Raw genomic sequence first — 12048 nt, forward strand, 5'->3', positions numbered from 1 at the left:
TTGTATTGGGATCACTGGAAATTGGCTTTTCAGTTCATCTCACAAGAGGCACAGCAAAAACTTGAACATGGGTCCACAGTCTCCTAAGGGAGAGCTCTGGTACACACTGTTTCACTAGCCTTAAGCACTACTGAAGAGAACAACCTTCCTGCTGAACAGCAAAGGAGTATCCTTACAGGGCATACCTGAAATTTTGGCCAGGCCGCAGGTCTCTTTTATTCACACTTTAAAAAGTGAAAATCATTTCTTTGCTTCAGTTTGATTTTTGTGACTCAAAAACAGTGTGAAATCAGTAATCCAGCTATGAGCTTTTCTACAAGCTCAGTCACTGTGGCTCTGAGGGTCAAGAAAAAGCTCAGATGCTCAGAGCATCTCAGTATATTGTATAGAAGTGGACATTATACTTTCAGTATGTGTCGGAGAGACTGCGGAGCCAGTTAGCAGGAAACCGACTTGTTCTCATCCGCCTTCCAGGTGAGTTGAAACTCACCGTCAGGACTGTTGTAGTACAGCTTTCACAGAACTTTTCCTCATAAATCTGACAATAAGTGAAATCTTCACAGTTGTCACTGGATTTTTTACTGGCAGTAACATTCATTTGCTCTGAAATTAAACACACCTGTCACTAAGGTTGGTGAATGGCTGTTGGTGAATGGCATTGGCGGTGATTTTTCCTAAACAACTAATTTTATCTCCTTTCTTATTCCTTTCCCTACAGTCACTCACTATGGCACCAGTTCAGGCAACATATGCACCACACCTGGATGTGTTACAGCAGGTAATGATTCTTATTATGAATGATTACTGCAGAGGTGATGTTTTACCTGCTGTTAGTTCTACCCACCCTGAATAAACAATAGATCAGGCACTAAGACTGAAGAAGTTTGTAAGGAATGAAACTTTCCGTTGGGGCAGATGCACATTGTTATTATTTTCTCAGGCAGCAAGTATAGCTGTCCTCTTTTGTTCTCCATTGTATTACTTCCTTTGTTGCCAGGAATATCGTACATAAAGAAGTAGAACATGAAAATTTCCAGTGTGGTCAACAGTCCTCTGGCTTTAGCCTGAGCCATAAGGATGTTGATAACCAACATAAGTCATCCATAAAGCAGCACAAAAATTGCCTTAGACCTAATTTTCTCTTGAAGAGAATGCATTGTACACATAGGGCTATTCACCTTCTCATTTTTGGCATCTAACTTATTCGCTCCCATGTGATCGAAAGAGGTAAGACTGCAACACAGGTATTCTCAATTGCCCCCTGGAAACTGGCATCACAGCTAGGTACCTGAACTAGGAGCTCAGGCTGAGAAGGGTGCCTAGCCCCGTGAACATGCTTATAAGGCACTGTTCTGTGGGAAAATTACCACTCTGCCATTCAGAGGCTCCATCTGCAAGCAATGTGATCGCAGTGCAAATGTCTATTGTCAGACACTTCCCTGCATCTGTAAATAGAGAACAGGATTCTTGGAGTCTTCACAATGAGAATAAGTGTTATCCAGGATGAGCAGTATAGGCAAGGTGCCTTCTTGCCAAGCACCTTCTTAGCAGTTTTTGGTAATCCCAGAGGTTATTGGGCAGTCTGTGGAACTTAACTCTCTGATTTTGATATATAGCTGCTAGAATAATTCAGAATATGGACCCAACAGCTGAACCTTGCACGGATTTCTACCAGTATGCCTGTGGGGGTTGGCTCAACCGGCATGTTATCCCAGAAACTAGCTCCAGATACAGCATTTTTGACATCCTGAGAGATGAGCTGGAGATCATCCTGAAAGGTAGGAATGAGGTTGCACTGTTTTTTCTCTTTGGTTATACATTTGTGTTTAGTTTCAGATGTTGTCTACTGCACATTATACAGAGAAATCCTCTAGTCCTTTAATCTCTCCATCTCTTACTACATCAATTTTGTGAAAACATTCTATTCCCACTGAAATATTAGCCATAGGTGATTTGGTGCTGACTTCAGAGGGAGCAGGACAAGCTATGCGTGTGTCCTTCTTCTTGACACTTTCTTTTTTTTAAGAGCACTTTTAAAGAGCACTCTGGTTTCACAGTAGTTGAAGCCTCAGATAACAAGTGTTTATCATAGCCCTGAGTTCTCAGTCATTTCTATGGAAAGATCAAAGCTCTCCAGGGCAAAATCTCACTGCAACGGTTCCTTCCCCAGGTGTGTTGGAGACTTCAGATCAAGGGGACAGAGAAGCATTTCAGAAAGCTAAAATACTTTACAAGTCATGCATGAATGAGAGTGAGTCTCTTCTTGTTCCATTGGTATTCTTGTTCAATATCAAACCTACAGCTCAAGCAAAAGTCGAGTCAATAGCTGTCTAACCCACATGGCCTTACCTGGAAAGCTGATCTTCATTCAGGTGAATAAAGATGCATTGATGCATCTAAAAGGCTTAGTATATACATTCTGGGACACCAAAAGGATGAATGTTGGTTATCTACCTCTGTTAATAATGCAAAGCCTTCTTTTCTGGATGAAGAAATGTGCCCCATTTCATTCTTTCCAAAGGCTTTCAATCTAAATCCCTACAGAAGTGAATAGAAGAATTTTCACTGCTTTTCCGAAAACTGGTATAGTAGACAGATGATTTCATGGTATGCAGATTACTCTTATTCTCCGCCAGGACAGATTCAGTTGCAGAATTAATATGTTAAGGACGTTACTTATTTTTCTTCGTCTTTTTCAATGAAAAAAAAAATTACAGTACTTGTTTTTCTTCTCTCAGGTCTTATAGAGCAGCGAGATTCATTGCCTCTACTAGAGGTCTTAACGATGGTTGGAGATTGGCCAGTGGCTTCTGCAGACTGGAATAACACCAAAAGTAATGCTGTGCCCTAAACAGTTCAGTAGTGTGTAGTTAGAATTATTTATTGCACTAACTAGGCTGATGTCATTGTATTACATCTTGAGTTTTATTTTTTTCTTGATAAACAAAAGTTCAGGGTATTGGACACGTTTAGCATGCAGTGACCTGTGTAAATAAGATACTATAAATATAATACCTGTATTAGAAGATCTCATTCATGAGCACTGGACATTTTAAGATGTTATTAGGAAAGCTGAAGGATCAATATGAAAAAGGAAAAGAAAAGGAATATAATCGATATAGCTATGTTCTAATACTTGCATATTAATTAGAGTTTGCAGCATCATTGCCTAACTAGGCAAGGTCAAGGTGCTTTATACTATGTATGGGCATTTATAAAGTAATCAGTAAATGATTAATATATCATTGAAATAGGTAACACCTGTGAGAATGCTGTCTAGCCATTTCTAGCCACTCTGGGAATGTCCTGTACAAATATCTTCACATGATGTCCTGTCTGGTATTAAAAGATTTCGGCAATAGGCTTGCAGGTTATACAGCTTAATCAGTCCTGATATATATTGATTCATAATGAATATTTTCTCTTTTATCTCCCAGAGTCAAATTGGAGCATGGAAGAAAAACTCTCCATAATGAACTCCAGATTTAACAAACGTGTCCTGATTGACATGTTTGTATGGAATGATGACCGGGATTCCAACAGACACATCATTTATGTAAGAAGGTTGCAGGGCATTATTTATGTATCCCAAAATCATACTGGATAGTTATTTGCACTGCACACAGATTAGCTTTCCATAAATCAGTGGGTATGCACAATACAGGCAAAATGTACACAACAGTTCTGTGTACCCCAAGCTGCAGATCTATCTCAAATTCACATTGGGAGACATTTTGTTGGTACCATAATTTGTTTTGCTTTTAATGAAATCTGTGGACCTTTGCTGATTTACAGTGTTTAAGGATTGTAAAGTCTTACGATTTGCAAAATGCTGGCGCAGTGTAATATATAGCAGGATACCATATGTTCTTAAAATAGGTACATAAATAATATTTAAGAGCTCATTCATGTATTCTTACGCATGAAGTCTAGTCCTGGAGTGAAGCAGCTTCTTTTCTAAGTTGCTCAGATTTATTCTGAAATCTCAGTGGTTACTGAAAGATCTGCTTAATAACTCATGCTAAGTAGCCATCCTGTCCTTATCTAGAAATTCAGAGAGAGAGGTTATAGCTTCAATCTCACCCCGGTTTCTAGAAGGCTAACATTCTCCTTGATTGTTTGGTAAGAGTGTATTCTTGGTCCTTTTGACACTGAAAGGATGGCATGTGCAGCATTTCGTGATGCCTTTCAAGGACCCCTTGACAACACCAGTTCCTGTTCATCACTAACTATAGAAATGTGTATGATTTCCTTCAGATTGACCAACCTAGTTTAGGAATGCCATCCAGAGACTACTACTTTAATGGGGGCAACTATCAAAGGGTATGTATTCCTTGTAATTTGTTTACAGCATGCTACTAAAACAGCTTTTATTAATTATCCCTGTGTTTTGGAAAACTCAAATATATAAACTTTCACGTTATGTAACAATCAGAATTAGACTGTGACATTCATTGCTACATTTCTTCTACTTATACCAAAATTTTGTATGATTTACAGAAGAAATGAAAATGTGTAGGAATATCAAGTCTACCCAGAGTTAGCTAATTCATATGGACAAGAAGAGCATTGTGGGAAAATAAAATTGGCATATTTCATAGCTTAAAACAATTTCTAATTTTGAAGCATAGGCTCACATCTTTGCTGTAGATTATTTTGGATTCACTTACATCTAAATCTAAAGCCTCTGGTTCTGGCTACTATTATACAAGATACTGGAAAGAGAGATTATAGATATGATCCAGTGTGACAATTCTCCCATAGCTGGGCATACAGTACCTCAAAATGCATTTTGCTAAACTGCAAAATATACAAAAGTTTTCACATTTTCAAGTTTTTACATGGAACAGATTATCAGCTGGTGAGAATCTGCTACTCTTTACTCTTTTTTTTCTCTTTTTTTTTTCTTTTTTCTCTGTTCTGCCAAATTACATGGAAGCTATGAGAGGCCCCATTCAAGTTGCTAATAGTTAGTAAACTGTTGCAAACATAGCTAGAAAATTTATCAGTTTCCAAACTGAAAATACTGCTGTAGTACTTTTTATTTTCTCAGTTACATCATGTTAATAGGGAGGATTTGCAACCTAGCATTAAACTAATTTTCCTAACGTGAATAGAAAGGAATACAGGGAAACAACAATCAGCATTTCACACTCTGTTTTGTCTAGCGGTTGTAAAGATAGATCCAAAAGTCAGTGAGACTAGTGGGAGTCTTTCCACTGACTTCAATATATTTGAATATATTTCCAGATATAATATAGTCTAAAATACAGTGCTATGAAATTTTGAAAGGACTGTGTTTTAACACCTCTTTTTTCTGGCTACCTTTGTAAACTGTCAACGTCTTGAGTTGTACATTATGAGACAGATTAACAGCCTCCACATATAGTTGCATTGGGAACAGCAGAGAGCTGCTCTGAAGTGCGCTGGTAGCTGCTGGAAGTACGATTCTCTTCTGCAATTTTCACTTTTATAGTAACAGTTATATTAGAAAACAGGGATATTTATACATCCCTGGACACAAGTCAGACTTAGAAGGACTTGTAGGAGGTAAAAAAGTACAATACATAGAGGATCCCAAATTAGCAAAAGAAAACAAGTAGTATTTAATATAGTTTAAAGTTAAAAGTAGAAAAAGGGGGGGGGGGGGCTAAGGGTTTGCTTTTAATCCTAATGAATAAAGAGGAGAGACAACCCCTTTTTATTTGCTGTTTAACAGCTCACTTCCCATAAACAATGAACCAAACTCTGATGACCTGTACTCCCCCTGTGCTTAGTCCAGCATCTTTTGGCAAAACTCCTACGGAAGCCTGTGGGAGTCTGGCCTGATTAAGGCCTCCGCATTCAGCCTAAAAACATAAATCATCATCATGGAGCTGCCCAGACTCCATTTCACAACAGTTATTGTGTTTATCTGGTTTCCAAGGTCTATGGAGGAGGAAAGGATAATAGGTAATATTAAGCCTTCCTATATCAAAAAACTGTACTCCCTCAGCAGCCAGATATCTTCCCAAGGCCCATTCTGAGGCATAAATCACAATTATACCTTCCTATTAGAAATAAGCAAAGACATCACTAGGAACCATGAGACAGAGAGCTTTTCTTTCAGCCACTGAAAACAAAGGGTTTGGAGGATTTATGGTATTACTGTCTGAGAACTTTAAACTTCCTTTTTTACCATGATGTTTTAGCTAGGAGGGATCACAATTCCCATAGTGTATTTCAAAACACAGAGCCTTCTACTCAAGTAGTAATTTTAAACCAGAACTCCAGAGAGTTGGATTACGTAGGAAAACAGGAAGTGTTGCTTTCACTACATATTTAGAAACTGGCAACTGCATTGTGATGTATTCAAGGATCAATCGAGTTCCTAGGTATTGCAGTAGTATCCACTATAGTAGAAAAAAGACAAGAAAATGGAGTGGAGAGGGGTTGCAGTGGCGATAAGGACAAACGCTGTGCCATATCATTTGCACTGGGCCAAACTTTTGCACAGGACACTGTAAAAGCTAAAATAACATGAATTGATAGCTGAATGAGGAATGACAGACAGCATACTTTTTCCTCGTGATGCTAGATGCACTGGTTTTATTTCTTGTATGTGCAGGTCAGAGAAGCTTACCTGCAGTTCATGATCGCCATTGCCAAAATGATCCGAGAAGACAAGAATATGTCTAAAGATGATTCTTTCGTCCAAGAAGAAATGTCAAAAGTTATGCAGCTTGAAACCGAGATTGCAAATGTGAGTATAGAAATCAAGAACTTGTGAGGATGCTCGGGGAAAAAAGAGTCTCTCTTGCTCTTTTGTGCAGAGCTTTTCAACACAACACAAAACTCATAGCCTAGAAGAGAGCAGGAGGAAGGAGACTTGCTATGGCTTGGGCAGCCCAGAAATCAGAGCTTCTGTATGTATAATTGTGTCTGTAATTATGTCTACTGTATACACTGTTACTATGTCTGTTCTAGTTCCAGCCATGCTTATTCTTGGGAGCTTGCTAAAGCAGGATAACCCACCTTCTGCTAAGCATACACTATGGTAACCCCATGGCCAACTTCCTTGCATCCTCAGTAATTTCAGGGTGCTGTAGACTCCTGAAAGCATTGTCTTCTGTTCTGAAGAGGATGGAGGGAATCTCTTGGCTCAACATGCTACTGAAACTTCTTATTGAGTTAATCAGTGGGGCATGAATTGCTGTACTTAAATGTAGAAAGCAGCACTGGACACCATTAAGTGAACTTTATTTTCCAAAAGAAACTGGTTTATTCTCAATATTTAAGTGTGTATATGTGCATTCATGTGATTCCATCCATTGACACTTGTGTCAGTTGATTCTAGTAATAACCTTGTGAATGTCTTCAGGCAACTATCCCTGCAGAAGAAAGGCATGATGTGACCTTGTTATACAACAAAATGACTCTGAAACAGTTGCAGGAAAAGTTTGCATTGAATGTAAGTGTTTAATGAGCAGTCCACTACTTTCAACCTCCTCTTATTATCATGTCAAATTGGTAATGGCTTTGTGAATTCATCACAGTGATGCAACAAAAATGGCTATAAAATAATTTCAATTCTTAATCTTAACAGTCCTTTAAAAAGCCTTTTTTTGCTGAACAACACTATATCTACAGCATTTGTTGTATTTTCTGTCTCTACACCAAGCAGGAAATGAAATCGATGAATCCCAAGGAAAAGGAAATGCTTTAAAGTCCTATGCATAAAAGAAACAAGTGAACCAGGTCTTTGATTCATAGTGGTTCCAAACCAAATTCTGGAAATAACATGGCCAAGCCTCCAAATAGTCAGTCAACATAAATGTGAATGCAGTAAATTCTTCCAGCACGATACTCTAAGAGCAGCTGGACCTCAGTGCTGCTAGAACAATAAGCAAGGATGTGTATATGCAGTAGGCTTGCCCTACTCCTATATAGGCTTTACGGCCAACAGTAGAAAGTACAGTCCCAGAGAATGTAGAAAGGCAAGACAGTTATAAGGCACTGAAACACCTGACGTCCGTGTGTCTGTCTCTTTCTCTGCCTAGGAGTTTAACTGGACCTTCTTCATCCAAGGTGTCATGTCTTCAGTAAGTGTTCAGGTCTACCCAGAAGAGGAGGTTGTTGTATATGGAATGCCCTACTTGCAGGAGCTGAAAGCAATTATCTCAAAGTACTCAGCAAGGTAAAGAAAGTGGGGAAGATCTAGCACAAGAGTCACAGAAGTATTGCAAAAATGTAAATTACTGGACCCACCTTCTAGTTCTGCCAGAGCTTCTCTGAGAAGAAATCATACCACTTTACTGTAAAACAGGAGTAATGCTTCACTTTCTCCAAAGGGCACTAGAAGAAAAATTCCATTAGTATCTTCTGAGATCTCATGTACTAAGCATCTCATCTAGTTGGTGAATGCTTAGAAAAGGTTACATCATTGGAATAAAAAATAGGACATGGGGTTTAGCTCTTGTTACACTCTAGAAGGGAAAAATAGGAAAAAATAAGAAATGTAGTCCCTGAACAGACCAGGAAGCACAGTCCTCAGTCTGGATGCCTTTACAGTTAATCAGCCTGTGCTAAATAACAGCAAGACACCTGTAGATGCTATGAAACTGATGACTGGCAGCAATTGCTTGCTTTATCATCTCTGTTCAAAATTAAGATTCCTCTCTGACTGACTGCACTGGAGTTGCTTTTTAAAGGGGATTAAACTCAACTTTGCTTTTCCACACAGCACCATCCAGAACTACCTCATTTGGCGACTGATAATTGATCGAGTCAGTAGCTTGAGTCGGCGTTTCAAGGATGCTCGGGCCAGCTACAGGAAGGTATCTCTTCTCTTCCTAAAGAGACCATAGACTGTAGTACTGGGGGAGACTCTCTGTCACCAAATCCAGTCCTTGTCAATACAGTGACATGGTTATGTCATGTAATCCCAAAACATAAATTTGAGAAAAGAGCAATCACAAGAATGGAAACCTTTGTCTTAGGTTAGCCTCCTCTTTAGGCAGTGACTTGGCAGAGGATCTGGAAAAAAGTTGTGCAGGCAGAATTAATGCTATGATGTTGTATATTCCAGGCACTTTATGGGACAACACTGGAAGAAGCCCGCTGGAGGGAGTGTGTGAGTTATGTCAACAACAACATGGAGAATGCAGTGGGAGCATTGTATGTCAGGGAGACATTTGCTGGTGAGAGTAAGAGGATGGTATGTAGTATATATACCCTTTATGCTACTGTACCTTTTTCATCTAGTCCAACCACACTGCTCAAGTAGGGTCACCTAGATCAAGTTGCCCAGGACCTATCCAGATCTCCCAGGATGCATTTCTGTTTCCTTTATATACCCTAAAGATGTGGAGTGTATTTTCCAAAGGCATCTTTAATCAAAGCCATCCTGAAGGGCAAGAGCCATGGGCTCAGGCTGTGGTGTGAACAGTCCATTCAGCTGCCTCATCATGGGGTTCTTCATTACTACCACTACCTGTTTCATGTGAACATCTGTGTAAAACTTCCTAAGAAATATTTGTAGCAGTTATTCACCACTTCTCCCTGCATATGTACCAACAGAGCCAAATGATGACAGAAAAATCAACTTTCTCTGCTTTTTGCAAGACACAATGTATTCCATCAAGAACAAAAATATATGGGCAACCATATGATGATATAATTTTGGTCAAATTCCCTGAAAAAAGAAAGTAATATATACTCCCAAAAAACTAATTTTCTCTATTTCAGTCAGAATCTTCCTTGGCTCCATATTAGCGCCTCCAGTTAGTATCTCGCAAATAAAGGAGTGTCCATCAGCCAGGAGTTACAAGGCATAAGAATGCATTTTAGAACAAACAATTTGAAGAGATCAGCTTTCAGTAGGAAGCCTTTCACCGAGAAAATAGCATGTCAGTGATTAATTTCTTACTGCCTCTTCTTTAGGTCCGAGATTTAATAGACAAAATCCGTGAAGTGTTCATTGAGACCCTAGATGAGTTGCAGTGGATGGATGAGACATCTAAAGAAAAAGCTCGTGAGAAGGTCAGAGATAACAAGCAACTTCAGTATTCTGTTGTGAATATGAAATCTTTGGAATTTTGTAGAATCCCTATTCCCTAGGAGAGAAAAAAACATTAATGTTCTATGGACATTATCCTTTGTTATCCTTTGTTAAATTGGCTTTTTCTTTTTAATCCTTCATTAGCTCACAAACATTTTTAATTCCTTTAATGAGTCCTTTGAACCAAGTTAGAAATGAGGAGAAAAGATGATACCCTACATATCAACTAAAATGACAACTGAATCCAATCCAGTCTCCCAAAGCAAACTTTTCACTGACTTTAGGACCATCGGCACTGTTGCAATAGCAAGAGAAAAGGGATTAAATAAGGGTTAAGCCCAAGTCCTGTCATATGGTGCTTTAGCAAGTCTGCCATAGTGGCTGAACTTATTTGGAGATGAGAGGAAGACTGTATGTTGCCTGGGTTTTTTTAAAAAAAGTCTCACTAGGTAATAAGGTGCATTTTATCAAGGTCTGAGTATATCCGATATTTGTATCCAAATTCTCACAAACAGGTGGGAATTTGAACCGCCATATGCATTGAAACTTTAAAAAATTACAGTTAAGAGGAAACATTAAACTCTCTTTTCTTGTAGGCAATGGCAATTAAAGAACAAATTGGCTATCCAGATTATATTTTGGAAGATCATAATGAAAAATTAGATCAGGAATATGCTAATGTAAGTATGCTATATGCACCTCGATAAGTGCATATAATAGCCTAAACATACTGCCGTGCTACTTAAACTAATTATACCTATGCAACTGCCATTTCCAAATGGATGGACAGCATACGAACTTGATTGTGTTGAATATTTTATAAATAAATGCCTGCAAAGTGTTAACTATTGATACATTGCAATCAAAATAGTTTTAGAAGATACATTCAGTGGCACAAGGAATTCCTCATTCAACACAGCTTATTAATCTACTGGGCTATCTATTTCTCTAGTTAAACTTCAGTGAGCACAACTACTTTGAAAACATCCTGGAAAACCTGAGAGCTGGAGCCCAAAAGAGCCTGAAGAAACTTCGAGAGAGAGTTGACCAAGATATGTGAGTGTCCGGACTGCACAGTACATACACATCCTAAATTCTGAAATAACAGTGAATAAGTTTAAGTAATATGCTGTGGATAAGTGAGAAAGTTTATGTTTGTGATCTTTTAATGATAAGTTTTTTCCTAAAATTAAACAGTTCTTCACATGCCTTTAGTGGTAAGGGTTCATCCAGTTCTCTCAATCTCTCTAATCCTTCATCGAGCTGCTTCACATTCATATATTGCATTGAAGCTACTTAACACAAAAGCAGTGACAGATCTTTCCAGCAACTCAGCAAGGAGGAGGTGAATTAACCGTTATTATGGAGACTCTAAAATTAATAACCAGGAAAAAAAAAAAAGCTTAAAATACTCTCGCCAAAATTCTATTGGAAATAGGCCCAATCTTGGGGAAATTGAGCCCTGGATCCAGTTCAAGACCATCTTCAGTTTGCAGCATCCAGTGATACAGCACTTGAAGTTAAATAGCTGCATTTCAAGCCAATCACTTCACAGTCTGCAGTTAGTAAGGTGTGAATGTATTTTTCAGGAACTCATTGTCGTAAGTGCAGGTTTGGCTGCTTCATGATCCATTTTTTGTCTCCCTGAATGCATCCTGAGTGAATCTTAGATCTTGCTCCTGTATTTGTCTGGCTCTTGCCTCGCAGTTTTCCACTTTTAGACAGAGGCTAGCGCTTGTTTTAAAACAATCAAATAAAAGTTGCATGTTTATAAATTAAAAGAAACAGCTTCAAAATGAGCAGTAGGCATTGCTAGCCAGTAAGAAGCGTTACTGCACAGCTTCACCAGGGCCACCCCTCCAGACCTTCAAATGTAGATGAGTTCCTGCCAAGTCTATGGCAGGAATATATCCAGAAGCACTGACTTGCATGTTCAACCACAAATGCCTTGCAATCTGACCTGATTCCTGAGCTATGAGCTAGCCAATCTGAATTTTTATTAGTCTAAT

At 38.7% G+C, this 12048-nt stretch overlaps 2 protein-coding genes across 4 annotated transcripts in view; one reads left to right on the forward strand and one right to left on the reverse strand.

Moving 5' to 3' along the window:
* MMEL1 (membrane metalloendopeptidase like 1) overlaps nucleotides 1–12048 on the forward strand; it is a 37777-nt gene that overhangs the window by 8335 nt on the left and 17394 nt on the right. For 2 of the 3 annotated variants that reach the window (XM_009671610.2, XM_068915527.1), the window contains exons 3-16: nucleotides 719–778; nucleotides 1617–1778; nucleotides 2171–2251; nucleotides 2739–2834; nucleotides 3438–3556; nucleotides 4258–4323; nucleotides 6608–6742; nucleotides 7361–7450; nucleotides 8040–8176; nucleotides 8723–8816; nucleotides 9068–9196; nucleotides 9922–10020; nucleotides 10636–10719; nucleotides 10992–11095. In XM_009671610.2, the coding sequence (XP_009669905.1) occupies nucleotides 719–778; nucleotides 1617–1778; nucleotides 2171–2251; nucleotides 2739–2834; nucleotides 3438–3556; nucleotides 4258–4323; nucleotides 6608–6742; nucleotides 7361–7450; nucleotides 8040–8176; nucleotides 8723–8816; nucleotides 9068–9196; nucleotides 9922–10020; nucleotides 10636–10719; nucleotides 10992–11095 (1456 nt within the window). Of the gene's footprint in view, nucleotides 1–718; nucleotides 779–1616; nucleotides 1779–2170; nucleotides 2252–2738; nucleotides 2835–3437; nucleotides 3557–4257; nucleotides 4324–6607; nucleotides 6743–6812; nucleotides 6906–7360; nucleotides 7451–8039; nucleotides 8177–8722; nucleotides 8817–9067; nucleotides 9197–9921; nucleotides 10021–10635; nucleotides 10720–10991; nucleotides 11096–12048 lie in introns of all 3 variants that reach the window. The other variant, XM_009671609.2, reaches the window with a different exon arrangement.
* TNFRSF14 (TNF receptor superfamily member 14) overlaps nucleotides 7233–12048 on the reverse strand; it is a 33241-nt gene continuing 28425 nt past the window's right edge. Inside the window, exons 9-10 of the mRNA XM_068915540.1 lie at nucleotides 8248–8334; nucleotides 7233–7370 (exon numbers count right to left, since the gene is read on the reverse strand). Of these exons, the coding sequence (XP_068771641.1) occupies nucleotides 8251–8334 (84 nt within the window). The 3' untranslated portion in view covers nucleotides 7233–7370; nucleotides 8248–8250. The remainder of the gene's footprint in view (nucleotides 7371–8247; nucleotides 8335–12048) is intronic.

This window comes from Struthio camelus, chromosome 21 (genome assembly GCF_040807025.1).
Source record: "Struthio camelus isolate bStrCam1 chromosome 21, bStrCam1.hap1, whole genome shotgun sequence".
Lineage (NCBI taxonomy): Eukaryota > Metazoa > Chordata > Aves > Struthioniformes > Struthionidae > Struthio > Struthio camelus.